This window comes from Balaenoptera acutorostrata, chromosome 3 (assembly GCF_949987535.1).
Source record: "Balaenoptera acutorostrata chromosome 3, mBalAcu1.1, whole genome shotgun sequence".
In the NCBI taxonomy this organism is placed as follows: Eukaryota; Metazoa; Chordata; class Mammalia; order Artiodactyla; family Balaenopteridae; genus Balaenoptera; species Balaenoptera acutorostrata.
In genome coordinates, this window is record NC_080066.1 from 45,493,777 (window position 1) to 45,518,140 (window position 24,364).

General features: G+C 48.1%; 1 protein-coding gene across 1 annotated transcript in view; it reads left to right on the forward strand.

Moving 5' to 3' along the window:
• Positions 1-23,962, forward strand: part of ST8SIA2 (ST8 alpha-N-acetyl-neuraminide alpha-2,8-sialyltransferase 2) — a 58,313-nt gene extending 34,351 nt beyond the window's left edge. Inside the window, exons 3-6 of the mRNA XM_007164980.2 lie at positions 1,508-1,636; positions 5,723-5,980; positions 10,246-10,539; positions 23,677-23,962. Coding sequence (XP_007165042.1) covers positions 1,508-1,636; positions 5,723-5,980; positions 10,246-10,539; positions 23,677-23,962 — 967 coding nt within the window. The remainder of the gene's footprint in view (positions 1-1,507; positions 1,637-5,722; positions 5,981-10,245; positions 10,540-23,676) is intronic.
• Positions 23,963-24,364: the final 402 nt, after the last annotated feature.

Genomic DNA, 24,364 nt, shown 5'->3' on the forward strand with positions numbered 1-24,364 from the left:
AGAGTGTGAGCAAACGCTTTGCAAGCCAACAGACTCAGGCTTGCCACTGGCTATGGTTGGACCATGCCCAGTCCCCATCCAGAGGATATCTTCCTCTTCTATACCTTCTTTCTATAAATGGGGAAACTGAGGCTCAGAGAGATAAAGTGATTTGCCCATAGCCACACAGCTTATGGAATCTTTTCACTACACCCTCTGCTTCTGTTCATGAAAACAGCAAAAATTGCAAAGGGTCAGGTCTTTTGTTTCCTTTCATAGGTTCCCTTTAAGCCTGCAGGCTGGAGGAATACATCTACCTTACTCAAAACCCTTGAATTTTCTGTTCTCTGCAAAAGTTACATATTTTTTAATCCCAGACAAGTAATATCAGCCAGAGGAGTCAGGAATATTGGGAATGGAGGTATGTGGGGAGAAAGTGCACCCCCAAATAAATTCCTTTCTACCTACAAAAAGCAAAATAGAGCATTGGGTTTAGACCTGTTAAAAGGATTTCATCTTTTTTAACTTGGCTGTTCCAAGATAAATGCAGAGGACATAGTTGTTTGGTTTGAATTCTTTAAAGCTCCAGAATTTGGCATCAGAAATCCACTTATCATTCTAACTGAGAGAATCTGCTGTCAGCACAGACAAAAGGAACTTGCGATGTGACCCACATGCATCTGTGTGCATCCGGCAGAGGCAGGCTGACTCTTACACTGCCTTTAGAGATGTAATTGTAACCTAGTTTCATAGAAACCTACTAGCATAGATTTCAAACGTCTGAATTCAAGCGGGTCCTGTAATACCTGAGTCAGGTGGAAAGATGGTATGCACCCAGAATTATGATTGGCCCCGGGCATTCAGAGCCAGCCAGCAACTTCATCCATCCAGGCAACCACCAAGGTCAAATTCAAATTCAAATTCAACAAACACTTATTTATTTACCGCCTGCTATGTTAGACCATTGGGGAATATAGAAATGAGTGAGGGAACTCCCCTGCTTACAGTCTAGTGGGAGAGAGAAACAGAGCACGGATGACTCTGGAACTAGACAGACGTTTGAAGTGGCATCTTACAAACGAGGGATAATGAGATAAAGCTACATCCCATTGCCCCAATATGAGTTTTTGTTTCCTCTTTATTAAGTTTGTAAACCATCTTACGATACTTGGTTGTTAATGCAACTGCTCTTCGGAGTTTCACAAAAGCGGCTTGAAGAAGTATTACTATTACGACAGTGACGGCTAGGTTTCACTGGGAGGAAACATCGGGGGCTGGGGGTGGGGAGAAAGATAGTTCATCACCCCCTTCCTGTCTCCCAGAATATATGTAGGTAATACCTGAGGGAGAGAGTTGGTGCATTCTAGAAGATAAATAGACTTCCTTCCCTTCTCAGGTAATAACTGCAATTTTGCTCCTCCGAAGAAGTTTACATTCAAGCTTGTGCAAAAACAAAACTATTAGACTTGTCACTGGCTTGCTAACAGATCATGTCTCCCCTCTTCCTCTTTTTTTATCCCCCTTCCAGAGCTGAAGTTGTAATAAATGGCTCCTCGTCGCCGGCTGTTGTTGACAGAAGTAATGAAGGCTTTAAGCGCAACATCCAACCAGCCTCGGCCAAATGGAGACACAACCAAACGCTCTCTCTGAGGATCAGGTAGTGGTAATTACCTCTAGGACAAGAGACAGACTTGGCCTTCTTTGGCACAAGCTGGCAAATTGCCACTCTCCATCATCTAAAGAAGTCAGGATAGAAATAATATGTTTACCTCCCGCTGAAGCAGGTTTCATCTCTAAGTGATCAATTGGAAATAAAAACCCCAGGCAAGCCCGGCAGCCCAGCACATGTGTGCGGCGACTCAGGCAGGGGAAGTGACAGGAGCAACTGGCTGAGGTTCTGGGTTTGGAGGGAGTGAGGCTCTTGGGTCAGCAGCAGTGAGAGCCTGGGGCAGGGGGGGGCGGGGATCACAGATGGCTTCTCCCAGAGGACCCCAAAGCAGCAGTCCTTGCCTGGCATCCATCCCCTTTCAACGGCGATGGTCCTCCCGTTTGTCTTTGGAGAGCTGTCTCCTCCTGCAGCCCGTGTGGCTTGAGTAGGCAACCACTCCCTGATGACATGAAGAAAAGCTACAACTGGGCATCAGGTGACCCAGGAGCCGATGGGACAGCTAACCGCAAAGGGACAGGTCTGTTTCAGCCAGAGAGCAGCTCTTGTCCTGATCTTTGCAGAGTGATGTTTCCAGAACAGTGCAGTCATTGTTGGGTGGCGGGAATGGGGAACTGTAAAGAAGGGATTCCAATGTCAGCACTTTGGCCACTTGACTTTGACAGAGCTGTGATAGACGCAGCAAAGAGTGGTCAGTATAACCCAACCATTCACTTGCAGACATTGTGCTGGGAGCCAGGGGCGCTGACATGAATCAGACATGCTGGCAGGAGGCACAAACGTAACAAAGATAGAGCAGGGCAGTGTGATGTACACGTTAGGCGGTGTTGCCTCATATAAATAGGTGGAGATAGATCATACTGAGGAGAGCACTCCATCTTGTAAGGGGACTAAGAGGGCTGGCCAGGAAAGGCTTGCCGGGAGCAATGGGCTTTGAAGGATAATTAGGAGTTTGCCAGGCATGCCAAGCTGCTGCCTGAAGTCTGGTGTTTGTGCTGTGTTGCTGGAGCACCCATCAGGAGGAGGGAATGGGGGTGATGAGGTCAGTGAAGTACTCAAGACCAGAAGGGAAAGCCTTGACTATCACAGCCCGCCTTCCCAGCCCATCATCATGGAGAGGAAGCTGAGAAAAGGGGGCTGGGGCATGGCGGTCAGCCTTGACCATAACCACCGAGAGTGTCACCATACAGAGCAGGGAGCTTCCCCCTTCAGGTGGGCTCACGGTCCAAATGCCCCCACCCCCGGGTTCTTGAGGCTTGGATTTGGGGCCTGAGGAAGTGTGGGGAGTAGAGAGGTGTGAGATTGGAGCCCTAGCAGCTGAGAAAACATCTGAAGGAGCTGACTCCTGTCACCACCATTCTGCCTCCCCTCATTCAGGGCCTCTTCTGAGGGCCCCTGGCTGGGCCCTCGGCCTTCATCTTACACCCCAACAGCTGCCAACCTGCGTTACTCACCCCTGGTCAGCAGCCCTGTGGAGCGCGAGCCCTCGGACTGCTGTAGCAAATTTCCACCAGCTCAGTAGCTTCGCACAAGAGAAATGTATTCCCCTATAGTTCTGGGGGCCAGAATTCTGAGCCCTCCCTCTGAAGGCTCCAGGGGAGAATCTGTCCTTGCCCCTTCCAGCTTCTGCTGGCTCCAGGCATTCCCTGCCGTGTAGCTGTGTCACTCCAGTCTCTGCCCTGTCTTCACATGGCCTTTCGCTCTGTGTCTGTGTATCCCCTCTCCTATCTCTGATAAGGACACTTGTCATTGGATTTAGGGCCCATCAGGGTAATCAGGATGATCTCGAGATCCCTAATTTAAATACATTTGCAAAGACGCTGTTTCCAAATAAAGCACCTCACAGGTTCCAGGGTTAGGAGGTGAACATATATTTGGGAGGCCACTATTCACCCCGCTACACCACCTGTGAGTGAAATCCTCCTGCCAGCACAAGCCCACCTCAATCTCCACTCACTCCTTCTCCCACCACTGGGTAGAGAAAAGGATATTTCCCCCTTTCGGAGAAGACCAGACTGTGGCCGGCATGGGGATCCTGCAAACACACAGCTACCTCGGCAGGAACAATGTGCCTTCACCCAGGGGGGAAAAGGATTTCCTTCATCTTCCTTCAATTAGTCACCAAAATTATTCATAACAAAGATTCTGTGAGTGATTTGGAATGATGTTTAATAATCAGTGGTAATTTCTCATAATTAGTTAGAAATTAATTCATCCGCAGAGGAGTTTATCTATGGGCTTTCTGGGGGCTCTCTTTGCTTTTAAATACTCTGGGGGTAAGTAATTGCAAAGGTTTCAGCAATTTCCAAACCATATTAGTTTGTAAAGTTGTGTCATCCCAGGTAAAGCACTATAAATAAAAACGATGTTTTCTGTTGTATCTCTGTTTTCCATCAAGAGATACAAATTATTCATCAAGAGTGGTTTCCCCTGCATGAAAGCACGAGATCCAGATTATTAATAAAACAAGACCAGTGGAAGAGGAGCATTGTGCCCTGTCAAGCATTCTAGGTGCCCCTTGGTGACGCCAGAGGCTCCCAAACCTGGACCCACCTTAGAGTCCCCTGCGGAGCCTTTGAAAGCGTGCTGAGACCCGGGCCACACTCAGAATCAGGATTTCTCAGGCGTCAGCCTGGAGCTTCAGAATTCTTTATAGTTCCCCAAATAATTGAATGTGCATCCTGCTGGGATACACCACAGGTTGTGACCATCTCAGATCACACAGGCTCTCAGGGATCAGTGTTACCATCTGTGCAATGGGACAGCCACCTTGCAAATCCTCACATTTGCAAAACGTGTGAAGGTCTTGTTCCTCTGGGGCTTGGTGGAGAAGAACAGCATCATTGTGTCTGTTCTAGATGGGGGCTCAGGAGCTGCAGGAAATGAAATTAATTCCAGGTGATCTGGGTACGAGATTTCCTTCTCTGGATGACTTGAATCATTTCTAAAAATCTTTGGGGCAGTTTACACAGTTTTTAAAGTGAAACCTCCAGGTAGGATCCTCACCTTCCTGGGGGCAGGAATAAAACTCCCCTGGTGATTCTGAGAGGATTCCTATCCCTTTTCTGACCACATCCCATCCCATCTATGTGCTTTGCTAGGTGATTCTGGAGCTTTCCCCCTAAATCAAAGTCACACTGAAGCCCAGAGAGCTGTCTTTTGATCACCTTTGTTCTGAAACAACACAAAGCAACGCTCCTCTGTGGGACCAGAGAGGTATCAATATTTACAAACTCCAAACAAGACAGCAGTGTGGAGGGCCAGCGAGCACACAGCACAGAAAGGACCAGTGCACGGACAGCAGGCCATGTTTGCAGTCCCGCAAACGGGGAGTGGTTGACACACCTCACAGTGTCCACACACCCCCTCGCCCCCTGGGAGACCCCTGTGCCCAGAGAAGCCTTCCAGGGAAGAAAATAGGCCCCTGAGGAATGAGGGACTCCTGTCATTCCGGTTTCCAGGTCCTAAATCAGAACTGCCTGTCAGATGGTGGCCTTGAACCCCACTCAGAGAGGGGAGTATGACATAGGATGACCATGGTCTGGGTTTGCCCACGACTCAGGTACAGTTTGTCCCTGGGGTACAAGGCTCTCAGTCTAAGACCATGCTTTCCTAGGCAAACCAGGATGGCAGGTCACCCTTCCTTCCAGGGCCCTTCATGATGAGCTCACATTCAGTCCTGATGAAGTCATTTCCCAGGGCAGGTATCCTATCTCCTAGAGGGAGGACCAGAACGGCCTCTGGGCCGTGTTGCCAATCTCTGCCCAGAACCAGAGATTGGAGATTCTCCAGTCAAACACATAGACGGGATGAGATGTGGTCAGAAAAAGGATAGAAAGCCTCTCAGAATTACCAGGGAAGTTTTATTCCTGCCCCTAGGAAGGTGAGGATCCTAACTGGAGATTTTACTTTAAAAACTGTGTAACCAGAGTTTCTCGGAGGGCATCTGACCTCTAGCTGCCCCTGTGTGCTGGGCTGCGTCAGCCCTGCAGGGTGACCAAGGAGAGGAAAAGCCAGGTTGGCAAAGGGCAGGTAGCAACAGGAGACTTTTTCCTCATGTGTGTTTGGTTTTCGTAGGAAGCAAATCTTAAAGTTCTTGGATGCTGAAAAGGACATTTCTGTCCTCAAGGGGACCCTGAAACCCGGAGATATTATTCATTACATCTTCGACCGAGACAGCACAATGAACGTGTCCCAGAACCTGTATGAGCTGCTCCCCAGAACCTCTCCACTGAAGAACAAGCACTTCGGGACCTGTGCCATCGTGGGCAACTCTGGGGTCTTGCTGAACAGCGGCTGTGGGCAGGAGATTGACAGACACAGCTTTGTCATCAGGTAACCGCAGTAGGTGCCCTGGACACAAAGTGACAGGCATATTTAAGTTGAGCATTGCCAGTCGTCCCAAAAGGTTGAAACAAGATTAGTTGGGTTAGTCCCCTTTCTCAACCTTGACCGTCCATTAGAATTGCTCGGTAGCCTTGGAAAGTTCCAATGTCCAGACTGCACCCCAGACCAATTAAATTCGTCTGAGGGGTGGGGTCATGTAGCCCAGGAAGCCTGAGGGCTTCTGGTGTACAGCCAAGATTTTTTTTTTTAAAACATCTTTATTGGAGTATAATTGCTTTACAATGTTGTGTTAGTTTCTGCTTTATAACAAAGTGAATCATCTATATGTATACTTATATCCCCATATCCCCTCCCTCTTGCGTCTCCCTCCCTCCCACCTCCCTATCCCACCCTTCTATCTGGTCACAAAGCACTGAGCTAATCTCCCTGTGCTATGCGGCTGCTTCCCACTAGCTATCTATTTTAAATTTGGTAGTGTATATATGTCAATGCTACTCTCTCACTTCATCCCAGCTTACACTTCCCCCTCCCCATGTCCTCAAGTCCATTCTCTATGTCTGCGTCTTTATTCCTGTCCTGCCCCTAGGTTCTTCAGAACCATTTTTGGTTTTTTTAGATTATATATATATGTGTTAGCATATGTTATTTGTTTTTCTCTTTCTGACTTACTTCACTCTGTATGACAGTCTCTAAGTCCATCCACCTCACTACAGATAGCTCAATTTCCTTTCTTTTCATGGCTGAGTAATATTCCATTGTATATATGTGCCACATCTTCTTTATCCATTCCTCTGTCGATAGACACTTGGGTTGCTTCCATGTCCTGGCTATTGTAAATAGAGCTGCAATGACATTGTGACACATGTCTCTTTTTGAATTATGGCATTCTCAGGGTATATGCCCAGTAGTGGGATTGCTGGGTCATATGGTAATTCTATTTTTAGTTTTTTAAGGAACCTCCATACTGTTCTCCATGGTGACTGTATCCATTTACATTCCCACCAACAATGCAAGAGGGTTCCCTTTTCTCCATACCCTCTCCAGCATTTATTGTTTGTAGATTTTTTGATGATGGCCATTCTGACTGGTGTGAGGTGATACCTCATTGTAGTTTTGATTTGTATTTCTCTAATGATTAGTAATGTTGAGCATCCTCTCATGTGTTTGTTGGCAATCTGTGTATCTTCTTTGGAGAAATGGCTATTTAGTTCTTCTGCCCATTTTTGGATTGGGTTGTTTGTTTTTTTGATATTGAGCTGCATGAGCTGCTTGTATATTTTGGAGATAAATCCTTTATCAGTTGCTTCGTTTGCAAATATTTTCTCCCATTCTGAGGGTTGTCTTTTGGTCTTGTTTATGGTTTCCTTTGCTGTGCAAAAGCTTTTAAGTTTCATTAGGTCCCATTTTTTAATTTTTGTTTTTATTTCCATTTCTCTAGGAGGTGGGTCAAAAAGGATCTTGTACAGCCAAGACTGAGAACCGTTGGTCTAGAACAGAGGCAGGCAGACTATGGTCCATAACCTGTTTTTATCAATAAAGTTTTACTGAAACACAGCCATGCCCATTCATTCTCATATCCTCAGTGGCTGCTTTCTCACTGCGATGTAGAGTTGAATTTGTTGTACAGAGTTGAAGAATTGCAACAGAGAGAGCTTATAGCCCACAAGCCTAAAATATTTATTATCTGGCCCTTTGCAGAAAAAGTTTGCTGACCCCGGGATAGAGCCAAGTACAGAAGGTTGGTTAAAAAAGTCTCCTGGCCTGGCCAGTTGTTGGCCCAAGTTTGGAAAACTCTTTTAAGGTGTACTCTACTAGTACCTTTATTCTCCTGTAGACAAAATCTGGGAAGTGAGGGGGCGACAGAGAAACTTGGATTTGTACTTGACCATCATTCTCTCCAAAGAGAGAATGAGCTCTCATTCTCATTTCTCATTTTTCAGTCGCCTGGGGACACATTTGGACACAGTTACTCACGGCCCTGTTACCTGACCCCCAACCCAACTCAAAAACAAGGCCTTGCTGTCCTCTGGTCCAAAGTAGGGCACACAGAGCCTCGAGTTTCATCCCAAACAGCGCCCCAGCACTGGCAGAACCGCATCTCACGTTTCTATCGGGACTCTCTTGACGCAAAGAGAGCCTTGTCCCGGGCTTTGGGAAGCGGCCTTATCACAGAGCTCCCTGGACCTCAGGACGTGGGATTAGGTGGCGTGCTGACTCCTGCATCCACTGTGATGCACGAGCTGCTGCAGCCCAGCAGCCACGCTTGTTTTAGTTTGTTGTCCTTTGCCAGGTTCTGTCTGTGCCTGGCGTACCCAGTGGTTCAGTCCTGTTTCTCAAAGCTCTCCAGTCAAAAAATTGGGGAGGGAGGGGAGAGGGGAGAGGAGAAGGGAAGTGGCAGGTTTGTCTGATTAGAAGCCAGAGGAGGGGTGAGGGTAGTTGGGGAGGGCGTTAAAGGTATGGTCAGAGGGCAAAAGCTGACCCTGGCAGGGTCTGATCACCTCCTGGGGAGCCTGGCAGCGTTGAAGGCGACCTTCCTGACCTGGTTTCCGTATTGAGTTTTCAGTGCTCCACCCAGCCCGGCCCCAGGCTTTCCAGGGACCACAGCAGATTCTAACCAACAGTTTTTTGTTTTGCTTTGTTTTGTTTTTTTGACACTTGCACAGCAAGATGAGTGGTGTGATGTCTGGAGTCCAGTCTTGGCTCTGCTGCCCATTTGTCACGTGACTTGGAGTGTGTCACTCCCCTTTCTGGGCCTCAGTTTCATCATCTGTAACCTGGGCGGTTGGGCTGGCGGTCTCTGAAGTCCTTCCGTTAGGTTCTAGCCCAGTGTTTCCAAACATAACCAGCGTATGAATCACCTGAGCTTATCAAGATGCAGAGTCATCAGGTCTGGGGTGGGGCCCGAGACTCTGCATTCCTAATACCCTTGTGCCGATGAGTGGACCGCACTTTGAGAGGCACGGCCACGGCATGCTCTGCCTCTCCCAGGACTCACGTCCGCAGCGGTGCACGCGCACTTGGAAAAGAGGGACCTGAAACACCGTGGTGAGAGCCACTTACAACAATGTGTGGCTGTACTTTGACCTTTACTCTATGGCTCTCACAGATCTGCATGTCTGTGGGGCCGACTTGTGTGGTCTTTCAGGACAAAAGCCATATGACGCCACTGTGTACAGACCCCCACTGGCTGCCAGGTGGCAGCATCCCTGACACACAGGCCCTTTGCTATCTCACCTCGCTTGCCTCTCTCACCCCACCTCCTCCACACAATATGCCCCCATCAGAGCAAATCACCTGCCTTCCCCTAAATACCCACACTGCTTCATGCCCCTAGGCCCCTGTGATACATTTACTGGGCTTAAAATGCCATAGCATGATGTTTCCTAAGCTGCCTGGTTATAAGACTAAATATCAATTCCTCAGCTCACCTGCTGGATCTGGACCTCCAGGTGAGGGACCTGGGGATTCTGTATTTTTAACCACTGCCTGAGGTGATTCTTCTGCTCTTGCAAGCTGGAGAAACACTCTCCTGAGGTGCCTTATCCACAAACGGGCTTCTGCTCTTCCATCCGACTTCCCGTGACGGTCACCACCTCAGGAAGACCACCCGATGCTCCTCCTCCCCGTGAGGATGATGGTAGCAGTTAACATGTACTGAGCTCTCACTGTGGTCCAGCAGCGTTCGAAGTACTGGGTGTCTAGGGACTGCCTTAATCCCTGCGAGGGGATGCTGTTGTGATCTCCGTCATAGCTAAAAAATCCTGTCGTGGCTGATCCTTAGCCAGGAGGAAGCTCTCAGAAAGCACAGAGAGGTTGATCAGGTTACCTAGAATCACACAGGAAGAAAGTATCAGAGCTGAATTCTGAACCCAGGAGTGTGTCTTCAGAGCCCTCACTCTGTCACCTAATGTGACTAGGTCACACCTGCCTATAACATGGTCATCTTGTGGGCTGAGGGCTGACTTACTTGCTTCCTTTCTTCTCCATGAGATCCTGAACTCCAGAAGGCAGGTGTTGTATAACCCCAGGGCCCAGCAACGTTCTATGTATGTGCTAAAGGCTCAGTAAATATGTGTGTCAGGAGAAGAAGGAACAGGGATGACAGGAGGGCCTGGTGAATTCAGGAAGATGCCCTGGGTCTTTGTTTGGGGATGAGGAGGATGCGAGGAGAGATAAAGGAGGGATAAAGTTAAGTATAAGCAACAGTGCCTCAGCTTTCCCGAAAGGACCATCGCTGCCTTTTTCTCCGGCAGGTGCAACCTGGCCCCGGTGCAGGAGTACGCCCGGGATGTGGGGCTCAAGACAGACCTGGTGACCATGAACCCCTCCGTCATCCAGCGGGCCTTCGAGGACTTGGTCAACGCCACGTGGCGGGAGAAGCTGCTGCAGCGGCTGCACAGCCTCAACGGCAGCATCCTGTGGATCCCTGCCTTCATGGCCAGGGGCGGCAAGGAGCGGGTCGAGTGGGTCAACGAGCTCATCCTGAAGCACCGCGTCAACGTGCGTACTGCGTACCCCTCTCTGCGCCTGCTGCACGCCGTCCGCGGGTGAGCAGCCGCGGGGTGCGGGGGGTGCCTGAGAGGCAGCTTTCCTTTCCCAGGTGCGTTTGCAGCCCAGCTGCACCACTCACTCGTTGTCTGACCTCTGCAAGTCACCTGGCCTTTCTGAGCCCCCCTTCCTGGAGAAGTAGGTTGGCAAACGTGTGGCATGTGGCGTGCCAGTTCTGAGCAATCTGCTGCCGCCACCCAGAGAGCCGTGTGGAGAATGACCCTCGGACAGCCACTGTGTGGAGGAGAAGCCATAAGGGGGCAAAAATGAAAGCAGGAACGTCTGCTGGGAAGCGGTTGTAGGAGTCCAGGTTGGGAATCACTGTGGCTTAGACTGGGACGGTGGTGGTAGATATGCAACAGTTTGTTCAGATTTGCTAGAACATTTGGAGTAGAGGCAGCAGGATTTGCTAATGGATTCTATTTAAGGACCTCAAGGGGTGAGAGAAAGCGAGAACTCCAGGATGACTGTCAGGGTTAGGGTTGGAGCAGGTGCGTGGACCGTGGTACCATTCTCTGCGATGGGAGAGTCTGGAAGAAGTCTGTGTGTGTTTGGGCATGTTGAGGAAGAGAGCTCTTTCTTGGGCATGTTAAGTGTGAGATAACCTGTTACAAATACATCCCATGACACTCCTGACTGCCAGCTTGGCCCTGCAGCCAGTGGTCCATCCAGCCACCTGGCAGTTCACAGTCCTGCTCTGGTGACATAAGACAATTTCTGGGGGACATTGGAATGATCTTCACTGGGGCCTTAGCCTAATTTGGTGTGACCGTAGGAGGTCCTCTGAGCCACCCAGAAAGGACTCTTGCTGTCTTCATAAAGGTGACCCCTGACCTGAGGCACCCAAGCCTGCGAATAACACTGGTCTAATTAGGATGGGTATCAATACAGAAACCTATTGCCCTCAAGAAAGACCTAGGGAGACATTCAATGAGAGGCAGCCAGATTCGTGGCTGATGGAGAAGAGTGATACCTGTATGGACCCAGGCTCGCTGGGGCTGCATTCTGTATCCTGGAGGTTGACCTTTCAAGCCTCCCTTTAGCACCCACTTCACCCCCTCACGGAGAGGGGCTGCTGCAGCAACCCCCATCGCATGGATTTAGGCTCCATGCCTTTAACATTGTTCCTTCCTGGAAGGAGGAGAGTCTTTATGTGGTTCGGAGGTCAGAGGATATGAGGGAAAGAGACGAAGTGCCCTTTGGTAAACCTCTTTACCAAAAAGGCCCTTGGCTAGGGAATGGGCAACCACCTGGAAGAAACTATGCAGCCGGAGCTATTTCCAGCTATAATTGACTCACTTTCACCTGTCAAAATAGCATTAAGCACCAGTAATAAGCCCTTTAAACAAACAGGCTGTTAATCCTGAGATTGCAACATCTTCCTTTGCAGGAACTCCCGGGAGGAAATACTGCAGGAGAGACGGACGGGAAGGGGTTGTTCTCCTTTTAGCAAGGGGAGAGGGCAGGAATGAGGGCTTCAGGGGCCTTGGGATGGATTTCTGACAGTGCTCCCCCGCTCTGTGCAGACACTGGGCCCTGTAGGGTTTGGGTCCAGTAGGGCATCACTGAGAAGGTGGGCAATGTCTGTATTGAGAGGAAGGGCTTGCCTCTGTTCCCACCAGGTGGGAACTTACCTGGTGTTTACTGCAAGAGGAAGAATGAGCTGGTGAGGGATGCAGAACAAAGGCACCTGAGAAAACAGCAAGGGGTCATAGAGAAGAAGGCTGAGGAGGAACCTGGCTAAGAGGCAATCTGGCCTAGCATCAAGAACATGAGCTTTGGAGGTAGGGACACCTGGGTTCACATCCCAGCTCCGTTACTCCCTTGGTTGTATAACATCCTTGACGAGGTGGCTTGTCTCCTGTGCCCTGCTTTCTCTATTTATACTGGGGAGCAATACCTATGACAGAATGTGTGTCCTGTGCCAACATAGGGGAGACAGACTATCAGTCATAACTACTGTGATCATGGCAGCTGCCACCAACCACCAACCAAGGGATTAGACTTGTGCTGTAGACTCAAGAGGTAGAAGTAGGACCAGAGGGTGAAACCACTGGGAAGGAAATTTATTTAGGCTCCATTTAATAAAGGAGTCTATAGAACAATGGACCAAGTCAAATTCACCCGTCAGGAGTTCTTTACCTCAAAGTTCCAATATGGGTTGTAGTTTGCAGAATAATCTTATTTCCTTATTAAAAATCTGTTGTCCAATGAACACCCCATTTATGGGGTGGGACAGGATAAACACTTTTTTATTGTGGTCAAATATACACCACATAAAATTTACCATTTTAACCATTTTTAACTGTACAGTTCAGTAGTGTTAAGTATTTTCACATTGTTGTGAAACAGATCTCCAGAACTTTTTCTTCATGCAAATCCAAAACTCTGTACTGACTAAACACAAGTCCCCTTTTCCTCATATATCCAGCCCCTGGTAACCACCATTCTACTTCTGTTTCTATGATTTTGGCTACTTTAGATACCTCATATAAGTAAAGTAATATAGTATTTGCTTCTTTGTGACTGACTTATTTCACTTAATGTAATGTCCTCAATTTTCATCCATGTTGTAGCATGTGTCAGAATTTCCTTCCTTTTGAAGGCTGAATAATATACTATTGTATGTATATGCCATGTTTTGTTTGTCCATTCATCCATCAATGGACATTTGGGTTGCTTTTACCTCTTGACTCTTGTGAATAGTGCTGCTATGAACATGGGTCTGCGAATAGCTCTTTGAGACCCTGCTTTCAATTCTTTTGGATATACACTCAGAAATAGAATTGTTGGATAATACCATAGTTCTATTTTTAATTTTTTAAGGAGCCTCCATACTGTTTTCCATAGTGGCAGCACCATTTTACAATCTACCAACAGTGTACAAGAGTTTCAGTTTCTCCACATTCATCCAACACGTGTTATTCAATTTATCCACATCCTGGCCAACACTCATTATTTTGTTTTTTTGATAGTATAGCCCATTGAAACCATTTTAAAGGGTACAATTCACTTAGAAGAAATTCACTCTTACAGGAAAACACAGGGAATCTCCTTATGACCTTGGGTTTGGCAACGGTTTCTTAAGTATGACACCAAAAACACAGGTAGCAACAACAACAACAAACAACAAAATAGATAAAAATGGACTTCATCAAAATTAAAACTCTTCGTGTGCCAAAAAGACAATATATCAAGAGAGTTAAAAAGCTACCCATAGAATCGGAGAAAATATTTGCAAATCATATTATCTAATAAGGGATTAATATCCAGAATATATAGAGATCTCCTATAACTCAACAACAAAAATCAAACAACCCAATTCAACAATGGCCAAAGGACTTGAATAGACATTTCTCCAAAGTAGATATACAAGTGGCCAATAAGCACATGAAAAGGTGCTCAACATCACTAATCACTAGGGAAATATAAGACAAAACAACAATGCGTTACAACTTCACACCCACTAGAATGGCTATTATCAAAACAGTGGAAAATAACAAGTGTGAGGAAATTAGAATCCTTGTGCTTGTTGATCAGAATGTCAAGTGGGAATTGACTTTGAGCACCCTAGTGTCTTCATTTTACAAATGAAGAGCTTGATGACCAGACAAGTTGGGTGATTTGTATGAGGTCACCCAGCCAGTAAGAGTCACAACCATGAATTTAACCACATTGTCTCACTTTAATGCAATGCACCAGATGCAGCAGAAATTCACACCCACCCAGTTCTGGATTTGGGGGTGCTATGAGCTCAGGGGGCTGGGAGCTGCTGCACTGAAGACGTGGTGTTAGAAGACTGCAGTGGATAGCAGTGTGTCAAGACTCCACCTGTACAGCACCGTTATCGCAAGCACAGGGCAGCTTCCCCACCAAGCAGAGCAAGCGGGAAGGTCAGGACACCTCAGAACAGCCTTATAAGATAGATACTATTTCCATCCCCATTTTACTCATAAGGAAACAGGCTCAGGAATGTGAAGAGAATTGCCCAAGATCACTCAGGTGGGAGAAGGGGGATTAGAATCCACATGTAGAGGCTTCAAAGTCTCTGCTTTTCCCACTGCCACCCGCCTTCCCATATCCTTGACACATAGACTGACCACTGTCTGTTGACCACTGATGCCCCAAAGACACTAATTGATTAGATTAATGTTGACTTCATGGAGATCTTTAAGAACAGGCCACCAGCATCCTGTCCTGCCAACTGTCCCCATTTTTACCAGTGACTTACATGAAGGCATCAATTGTCTGCTTAGCAAATTCACAGGTGATGTGACTTTTGGGGAATTCCCAATATTGGGGGCCTCAGAGTTGAATCCAAATTTCTCTTGACAGGCTGAAACAACGAGCCAATCTAAGAGGAAGAAATTTCATATGAATGAATGCAAGATTCTGTACTTGGGTTCCAAACAGTTGTACAGGTAAAGAGGGATAAACAGTACCAACCATCAGCAGATGTGTGGTCGCTCAAAGGGATAATGTGATCTTAGCACTACACATCCACAGCAATGGATGGATGGGTAACATCTTTGAGAGTCAGGGAGGTCAGCGATGGCCTTGTTGGAGAACCACATTCAGTTTTGGGTTCCAGGCTGCAGAGGGGCCACAGTGGCAAAGAAATCCAAAAGTTGAAAGGATCTGGGAAGAGAAGTCTCCAAGGAGTATGAGAGCAATCTTTCTTATTCAGCACATACTTACAGGCACCTCAAGGGTTCCAGGCCTGTGCTGGGGGAACACAAAAATCAATAAATCAAGGTTCCTGCCCTTGAAGGGCTTGCGGATTTGGGCTGTGAGTCTCCAGGTATGAACTAGGGTCGGGAAAGGATCTAGAGTAAGTCTGGTTTCCTCTGGACACTGGGAAGAACATTCCAACAAATAAAGATCATCTGAAATGAGCATAGTTGCCTCTTCGGAACGGATGAATTCTGCATTCTTGGAGATGTCCAGACAGCAAGGGATACCCCTTACTGGGCTGTGGAGAGGGAAATATGTATTGTACAGTTAGGGTGTTAGTTTGCTAGGGCTGCTGTAACAAAGTACCACAGGCTGGGTGGCCTAAAGAACAGTTCTGGAGGCTAGAAATCCTTCTGGGGCCTCTGAGGGAAGAATCTCTTCCAAGCCTCTCTCTTTGGCTTGTAGATGGCCATCTTCATCATTCTCCCTGTGTGCCTGTCTGTCTCCAGATTTAAGCACCTCAGTTATATTGGATTAGAACTCACTCTAGTAGCCTCATTTTAACTTGGTTATCTCTGTAAAGACCCTTATCTCCAAAGGTCACATTCTGAAGTACTGGAAGTTGTGACTTCAACATACGCGTTCCGAGGGGATGCAATTCAGCCTATAACAGTTGGGCTAGATAGTACCCGCCCCCCACAGAGAGCCTTTGATTCAACACACCTGTGCTATGAGGATCTCTACCCACCATGTACTCTCAAGATTCCTGCCATCTGTGGCAGTTATCGGTCCTGGATATTGCAGGGAAGTGGGCAGTGTGGGGCAGAGACACTGAGCAGAAGGGCTGCCCTTCGACACTCACTGCCCCTGACCCAACCTGGTTTCCAGGAGCTTCTGGGTCTGCCGGCCCTCAGGGTGGCACAGTGCCCTGGCTGGCTGTTGGCAAGGGGCGTGAGCAATGGAGGGGAAGGACACCCAGGCAATTGAATTTGGCTGCAGGAAGTGGGAAGCTCTGGTCAGCAGCTGGTAGTGAATGGCTCTAATTCAGTTACCACAATGCGGAAGGCTGGGACCTACAGAGAGGGCTGCCCTCGGGCAAGAAAGCAGCTCGCTGGCTGGCCTGTGTAGCCAGCCACCCAGCCCACAAGCCTAGGGCACAGGAGGCCTGTGAATTCATGCTTAATTAGGCATCAGGAGTGCTGAGCCTAGGCCCTCGGAAGGCACTGATCCAGCGGGCACCCCTCCCAGGGCTGGAGCACTGGCTCAGCAAAGTAGGCCTTGCTCCCTGTCAGAGGGGAGCAGAACCTGAGGCCGGAGGGCAGGTCCAGGTGGTGAGAGGAAGCAGGGTGCAGGACGGCAGGGATGAGACCAGCTCAGGCTGGAGGGGGCCCCTCCCAGACATGCCTATCAGAGTCCACAGAGCACGTCCCCAGGGCCGGTCACAGGAGTTGAGGCCCAGTCTCCTCCAGTGGACACAGAGTGTGGAAGTGCATTGCATGGTGGTGTTACCTAAAGAAAGGGAGGAAGGTCTGGGGTGTTAAAGCACAGATGGCATTGGTCATTTTTAATGGATTGTCTCCATTTTCTTTTAAATAGCAATGGACATAGTCAAAAGAAAAAGCCAAATAGTATGGAAGGATTTCAAGTGAAAAGTGAGCCCTCCTCCACAGAAGCAGCCTATTAAACTGGTTTTTCTATGTGTATCCTTCCAGAAATATCCACTTTCAACCTAAGGGAGCATGTTTTAAGTACTGCACTTTGCTAAATTCTGGAAATTATTCCATATCGACATGCAACACCTCATTCTCCTTCACAGCTGCCTAATACTCCACCGTGTCTGGACCATAATTTCTATTAGCAGAAGGCATCAGTGGGCATCGCAGGCTTTTCCAGTCTTCTGCTGGTATGATCAGTATTACAGCAATTGTCCTGGACTGGCATCTACACACATATGTATATATGTAGTCTTGCTTTTTAGATGTGCCATTGCTAAAAAAGAGAGATGGATATATGCTATAGGCACTGTTCGTTTCCATAGAGATTGCCAAATTGCCCACCACAGAGGTACGTACCAATTTACACTCCCACCTATGATTATTGAAAATACCTGCTTTCCCATAACCTCCCCAACATGATGTATCATCACCATCTATTATCTCTGCCAATCCAGTGAAAAATGGCATCTCGTTGTGTGAAATTGAATTCCTTTAATTATGAATGAGGTTAAATATAACTTTTTTTTCTATTTGTAGTGGCCTCAGTTTAGATTCCAGAGTCTAGCCAGAAGGTTTAAATCCCCAAGAAATGGTCTTGCTGGGTCCCTGCTGGGCCTCTAGCGACAGAAGCGATACCTGTGCGGGAGCTGCAGTCTCTAGACTCCCTGGGGCCACCCCCACCCGTAGCAGGAGGAACGCCTTAAGTAACCGGCATCATGGTTTTTCCTTCTTTCTTTGGGCAACATACTGTCTAGGATGCTGTTAGCCCACCTTTCACATGTGAGAACCCACTGGCTTCCTAGAAGGGTTTAGGGTAAGGCCAGGCTCCTTCCACCTCTCCTGCCAGTGCCCCCGAAGGGAGACATTAACCCCTACTTGCTAATCTTCACTCACTGCTTCATTAAACAAAGATCTGTGAAGCACCCACTCTGTGGGTGAGCTATGCTCGGATCTGGGGTTACATGGAAACAAGAAGTCAACCCACTTGCTCATAGAAATTTAAATTGTAGGGGAGGAGGAAGACAAGTAAACAAATCATTATAGCATAGCATGATCAGTGCTAGGATAGGAAAAGAACAACATACAGGACACAAAACCATCCAGGCAGGTCCTAGAAGGCTTCCTTCAGGGAAGCTGAGAAGGAGTTGCCAGCCAGGAGAAGTAGGAGGTGGTGGTGGTGTCCTGGAAGAAACCAGAAGTTCCTGGTGGCAGTGTGGCTGTGCATGCCAGGTGGTGGGAGGGATCTCAGGCCCAAATCTCAAGGGCTTCACAAGTTGGGCTGAGGCTGCTGGATGTTATCCTGTGGACCCCAGGAGTCATGGGGGAGCTTTTGGTGGCATGGTAATACTTGAGACTAGCCTGACTTACTTGAGTGAGAACACTGGCTTGGGTAAGCATGGAGGCCTGGGGACCAGGAATCGGCCTCAAGCATCCCCAGGGCTTAACCAGCTCCGCACACCAGCCTCAAATTCTGAAACAAACCCCCCGATCTCCAGTTCCACAAAGCTGGGAAGCTACATCCTGAGATGCCCCCCAAGACACCAGAGCTCTAACGTGCTCCCAAGGAAAGACAGCAATGGGCTTTGAGGTCCCTGGACCAGAGCCCAGGCTGGTGATGTAGATGACGAGAGACCAGGAGTCTGAGAACCCTGTTTCTGGCTTTGCTGATGGTCCTGTGCAAAGCATCACCAAGTATCCCTCGATGACCACCTGCGAGGCATTCCTGTTCCTTAAGGACGATATGAGCTATATCCCACAAAGTGCTTTCAGATTCTTAGAGAAAGCCCCTTTGGTCACTTTTTCCAACCATGGTAGCCACCATGCTTGCCACATACCAAGCACAGGAATCCAGGGAGAAGGACAAGTGTGCTTTGGTGATGATTTTGGCAATCTTCATTTATTGCCGTCCATGCTCATAAAATATGGCACTTAATCGTCTTGGCAATTGGGGTAACGAATTTGAAAAATAATTACTGCCTTTTTGGAGATTACTTTGCCTTCTAATTAAAGCCTCCAGACTGGGATATTAAAGGTGCATTGTCAATACAGCATCCTGGATGCACCCAGCTAACCTCGTTTAGGAAGGCAAAATTAATTAGTTTGTGTTTTAACACCCAGCTGTTATCTCAAGGAAAGAAATCGTCTACAAGTCGGCCATGCACACAGTCTCTAAATTGGCCAGGGCGACTGAGGAGCGATAAAGGAAATGGAGAGTGATTTGTTCCCGCATAACTGTCAGCTTCTAGAACAAGCTGCTCATTAAACGGCGCCCCCGTGTCCCTGTCAGACCTCACTCAGGAGCTCTTGTTTACCCACAGAGGCAGAATCGGAAATAAGAGGGTCCCTCCTTGCCACTGAGCTCTCAATTCATTCTGGAGCCTCTTTTGCTGTTAACACCTTTCCCAGTGAGCGGTTCTGGGCAGCAGATCTGAGAGTCTTGGCATTTCTATTCCTGTCCTAGCCGGCCAGAGTCACTAAGCTGCATGCACTGCTAGCTTCCCCCTCTCTCCTTTTCTACTTCTTCCCATTTTTCAAATCCATTTAAGTTCAACGTTGCCGAGCACCATGGAAGCCAGGATAATCAATTCTAGTTTATGCTACAATAACAATCCCTGAAACCCTTGTGATTTAGCACAACAGAAGTTTATTTCTCATCCTCGCAAAGTGTGATACAGGTTGGTTGGAGCTGTCTTCCAACCAGTGATTCTAGGATTTAGGCTTTTTTCATCTTAGGCTGACATCATCTTTCCAGGAGGCACTGAGGTTCTCCAAGGCAGGAGTAAGCTCTCGGGGAACAGTTGGTCCAGCAGGGACCATTTCCTATTGCAGTCTATTGGCCAGAACTGGTCATGTGACCCCAGCTCATTTACAAGGGATGCTGAGAGATATAGGCAAGCCCATGCAGGATTGGTTGAGCGATGCTGTCTCTGCCATTGTGCCTTGGCTGCACCACACACAGAGCCAGGTGCCTCTGATGACCCCACAAAGGAGTGAAAGGCATGGCCTCCGCTCTTGGGGAGATCACAGTACAGTTTTGAGTGGGAGTCCAACCCATACAGTAAGGAAGGATCAGCTCGGGTTGATAAGCACAATAGGATCCATGGAAACAAAACTCATAATAATAAGGGGGGAATGACTAACTCAGTTTGAGCTGAGAAGAGAGTAGAACAAAGGGAGCATTTCCAGGAAGACGTGATTCACGTGCTCAGTTTGAGGGGAAAAAAAAAAAAGAGAGTTCACCAAGAGGACATGTAGGGGAAAGGCACATCTACGGGGAGGGCACTGCACGCGTCTGGGTAAACTCAGACCCACCTATGAGCTACTTGGATGTTTCCCCACTGATTCAATTCTTCCCTGCCTCTCTCTGGGCAGAGCATCGATGGCTTGAAAAGAAATTTATTTCTGAAAGCCTTACCCTGCTAAGCCCTTGCAATCAGAAAATAAACAAACCGCAAATCCCTAATCTGTCATGTGGCCGTTGTTAGGGCTTGAATTTCTCAGTGAGTGAACAGTCTTTGAGATGCTCTCATGAGGGGACACAGCCCGTGGCTCGTGTGTCCCTGGATAGTGTCAACAGCAGCTGCAGCCAGCTCATCCCCAGCCCCGACAAAGCCCCCACCCCCCAGAATCACCATGGAGTGAAAAAAGCCCAAGAACCAGGAGTGGGGAGGCTGCATTTTATCCAAGCTCTATCTGACCAGCTGCGTGAGAGGTTTGCCTCTTCTCAGGCAAGTCACCCTGGATTCTCACTTTTTCCTCTGTAAATTGAAAGAGGAGGACAAGTTCAATCCAGGAGAACCGTGGATTACCCATAGATATGGTCTGTTAACTCACCCAATAAGGACTCACCGGATTTAAAAAAAATTTTTTAAGTAGTTGCCAACATTTAAAAATTTGGAGAATTTGTGTTAAAATCCAGATTTCTGATACCTTTGAAAAGATCAGAAAATTTGACATGACCATACAAGACAACAATAAAACCAGCTACCCCTTTAGATGCCACAGTCCCCACCACTTCCTATTGCCTTGGCAACACAGAGGCCAGTGTCAGTTTTCCTTACACACATGTCCCAACTCCCAGCTCGCTCAGCTATATCCCCTGCCAGGCCGCTGAGCTAGATGAGTTCTCCAGGCCCAATTGTCTTTAAAACACGATGACTATCCCTTATGCTTACTTTTCCCCCCTCTTTTCTCTAAGTAAGTCTCGTTCTTAGGTTCTTTTGGCAGAACCACCTACCAGTTAGAGCAGGGCTTCTTAGCCTTGACTGCACATTTGAATTACTGGGGGAGGTTTTAAAAATCCCAGCGTCCAGGCTGCACCTGGATGTGGGACCCAGGATGGGTCCTCTTAAAGCTCCAGGCAATTCCAGGGGGCAGCCTAGGTTGAGAACCATTGAGTTAAAGCTGAAAGTGCAATGGACTAGCTCAAGAGGGGGTGAGCTCCCCGTTATTAGATGTAGTTAAGCCGAGGTGGATAAGCACTTGGCAAGGGCCAGCTGCTGCTCTTCTGGATTCTTCTCCTCCATAAACTCTCCCTGCCTTCACCCCTCAGGGTCCTCCCAAGCTCAGCTCAGCCCCACTGAGTGTATAGAGTATTGAGGTAGTCTAAGGAAGGGCTCCCTATCTAATAAGCCCCAGTCTCAGCATCAAGCATCCCCCTGAGCCAGCACCATGCCTCCTACATATCAGCTGGGATGAAACTTCTCAAGCATGCAGGACAGAAATGATGAAGTTCCGTGGTATGTTCGCCAACTCTTTTCCTATTATTTTTTTATTGTGTTTGCAGTTACTAGAGCCATTCTTCTGTCCTCTGCCTCTACCCCTCTGTCTGATTCCAGGTTGGAAAATTCAGCTGCAGGGAAGTTTCTTGGCTCAGACAAGATGAAAAAGGAGAGGGTACAAAGAAAGGGGCCTTCAACTGACAGGCTTATGAAACAACAGCAGTTGTGAAAGGGGGCCACCTGCAGTGCCCAGAAGAATCATGTTCACTCTGATTCTGGCTGTTGGGGACCACAGACTCCATTATCAATGTTAGGGGAGAAATTCAGATCACCCTGGCCTGACAGAAAGGATGGGGTGGGAGGGAGCCTTGAAATAAATTTTATTATATCCAATAGTATATGATTTACTGAAATTATATGGGTTATTAGGGATCTATAACCCTGTCTGATACAAAGGCTAATGCCTCCCTCAAAAGCTAAAGGATTTAAGCTTGAGTCTCTGAAATGTTTGGGAGTTCCTATTTTGGAGCTGCAGAAGGATCCTCTTGCAAAAGGAAGGGTATACTTGGGCTTCTAGAGAAGCTGCCCCCAAACTTTGAGCTAGAAGCACTGTTAATAATGTAAAACAGTTGTAACTTTCAGCAATATGTAAGTGTTCTGTCCAGCATCATTTTACCTTCTGGCATGAATTTAACTGACATGTGTGACTTTATAGTCTCGGGCATCACTGTGCCGAGGTGCTGTGGGGAACTTTGCTGGCCTGTGCTTCCGATGGGTAGTGGGTGTTTTTCACAGTGGCAAATGGGAGCTTGTGGGATGGGGGCCCACAGAGTGTGTTTGAGTACCGAAAACCACAGGCACTGTCTAGTGTAGACACAGTAGTAAGGAGTTTGTGATAGGGAAGTACGGCTTTCCACCAAGGCAAACACATTACATTTAAAAGGGTTCAGCATTGGGTAAGTGGAAGGTTTTACTAGAAATAAAGAGGTTGGACCACGCATCCCAGTGGGTTCTAAATCCAAGCAGGAGGAAAACCATGATGGAAAACAAAAATGATGGCAAAGAGAGTGTCTATTTTCCCACTTCTGGAGACACTTCTGGATTGTGGTGGAATTTGGAGGCTGTCTTGGCGGTCCCTTGGTCTGTGCCCCATCATTGCATAAATGTGAAAAAGTGGGTCCAGCAGGGAGAAGCAACTTGCTCAAAGGCACACAGGTAGCTGTAGACAGAACTGTCACCGAAACCCCCTCTCAACCTCTGTTGCTTAGCCTGCTAAATGAAGATGGTTTCTTCCTCACTTCTTTCTCGATTAAGGTAAACCAAGGCCCTCTATGTACAAAGGTAGCTCAGCCCCTCACTCAACACAGGAAGCCCTTAGCCTAAAGCTCTGCTCTCCCCGCCCTGCCCCTGCCCCGTGTTTCCTCTCAGACTCCCGACAGATTCCTTTGCAGAACCCAGCCTCACAGGGCAGGCCGCTGTTTGCTGCTCCCTCTGCCCTCCAGGGAAGCCACACATGCTCAGAGATGGGCCGCCTGCATCAGAGGCGGAAGGGGGCGGGGATGGGAAAGAAATCTGAAGATGCTTAGGAGGCAAGGAGGTCAATGCCTGCCAAAGTCAGGTGAGGCAATAGGCGGTGGGCACCATGCAAGAGGCGGCCCTTTATCAGGGTCGGCAAACTATGGCGCAGACACACCCGTGTGTGCTGTCTGTGGCGCTCTTGTGCTACAACGGCAGAGGCCAGGAGTATGGCCGCAAAGCCAACAATTGTTGCCACCTGGCCCTTTACAGAAAAAGTTTGCCAGCCCCTGCTTTAGATTTCAACCGGCCTGAGTTCAAGTCAAGGTCCTGCCCTTTCTACCTAGGTGAACTTGGGCAAGCCCCTTTCATCTCTCAGCCTCATGTCTGCAGCTCGCAGGAGGCAGGCTGTGGCCCAGGACAGAATCTTCCCCTTCCTGGAAAGGATGATTCGCAAACTCAGGTTTCTTTTTTGTTTCTTTGTTTCACTTTTTTTTTTTTTTTTTCCCAGATACTGGCTGACTAACAAAGTTCACATCAAAAGACCCACCACGGGCCTCTTGATGTACACCCTGGCCACGCGTTTCTGCAACCAGATCTACCTCTATGGCTTCTGGCCCTTTCCGCTAGATCAGAACCAGAACCCCGTCAAGTACCACTATTACGACAGCCTCAAGTACGGCTACACTTCCCAGGCCGGCCCCCATACCATGCCCTTGGAGTTCAAGGCCCTGAAGAGCCTGCACGAGCAGGGGGCTTTGAAACTGACTGTCGGCCAGTGCGACGGGGCCACGTAAGGTGAGCGGCCCGTGGGACTCAGTGGCTCACATTTCCTGCCAGCTACACCACAGGCAGATGGGAGTCGGGGTGGCACAAACTCTAGAACAAGCAGGCTAGTGGTTTTCTTTGTTCAAGTGTAAAACAGTGACCAGAATATATATATCTATACCTGCATATATATATTGACCTGAGTATTTATAACTGTGTGGTGTTCATCTAGCATTAGGCAGATAAGCCACAGGAAGAAGGTGTGGAGAACCCACCTGGATCAGATTGAGACTCAGTGCATCTTTGGGGGCAGAAGGACTTGACAGGAAGAGAAGTCAGTCCCATGACTTTGGATGACACACTGCCTCCCAAGTTGGAGGGACCTTTGGGCTCATGGATGATTGGAGAACCACCTGTTGGCAGCTGCCCTG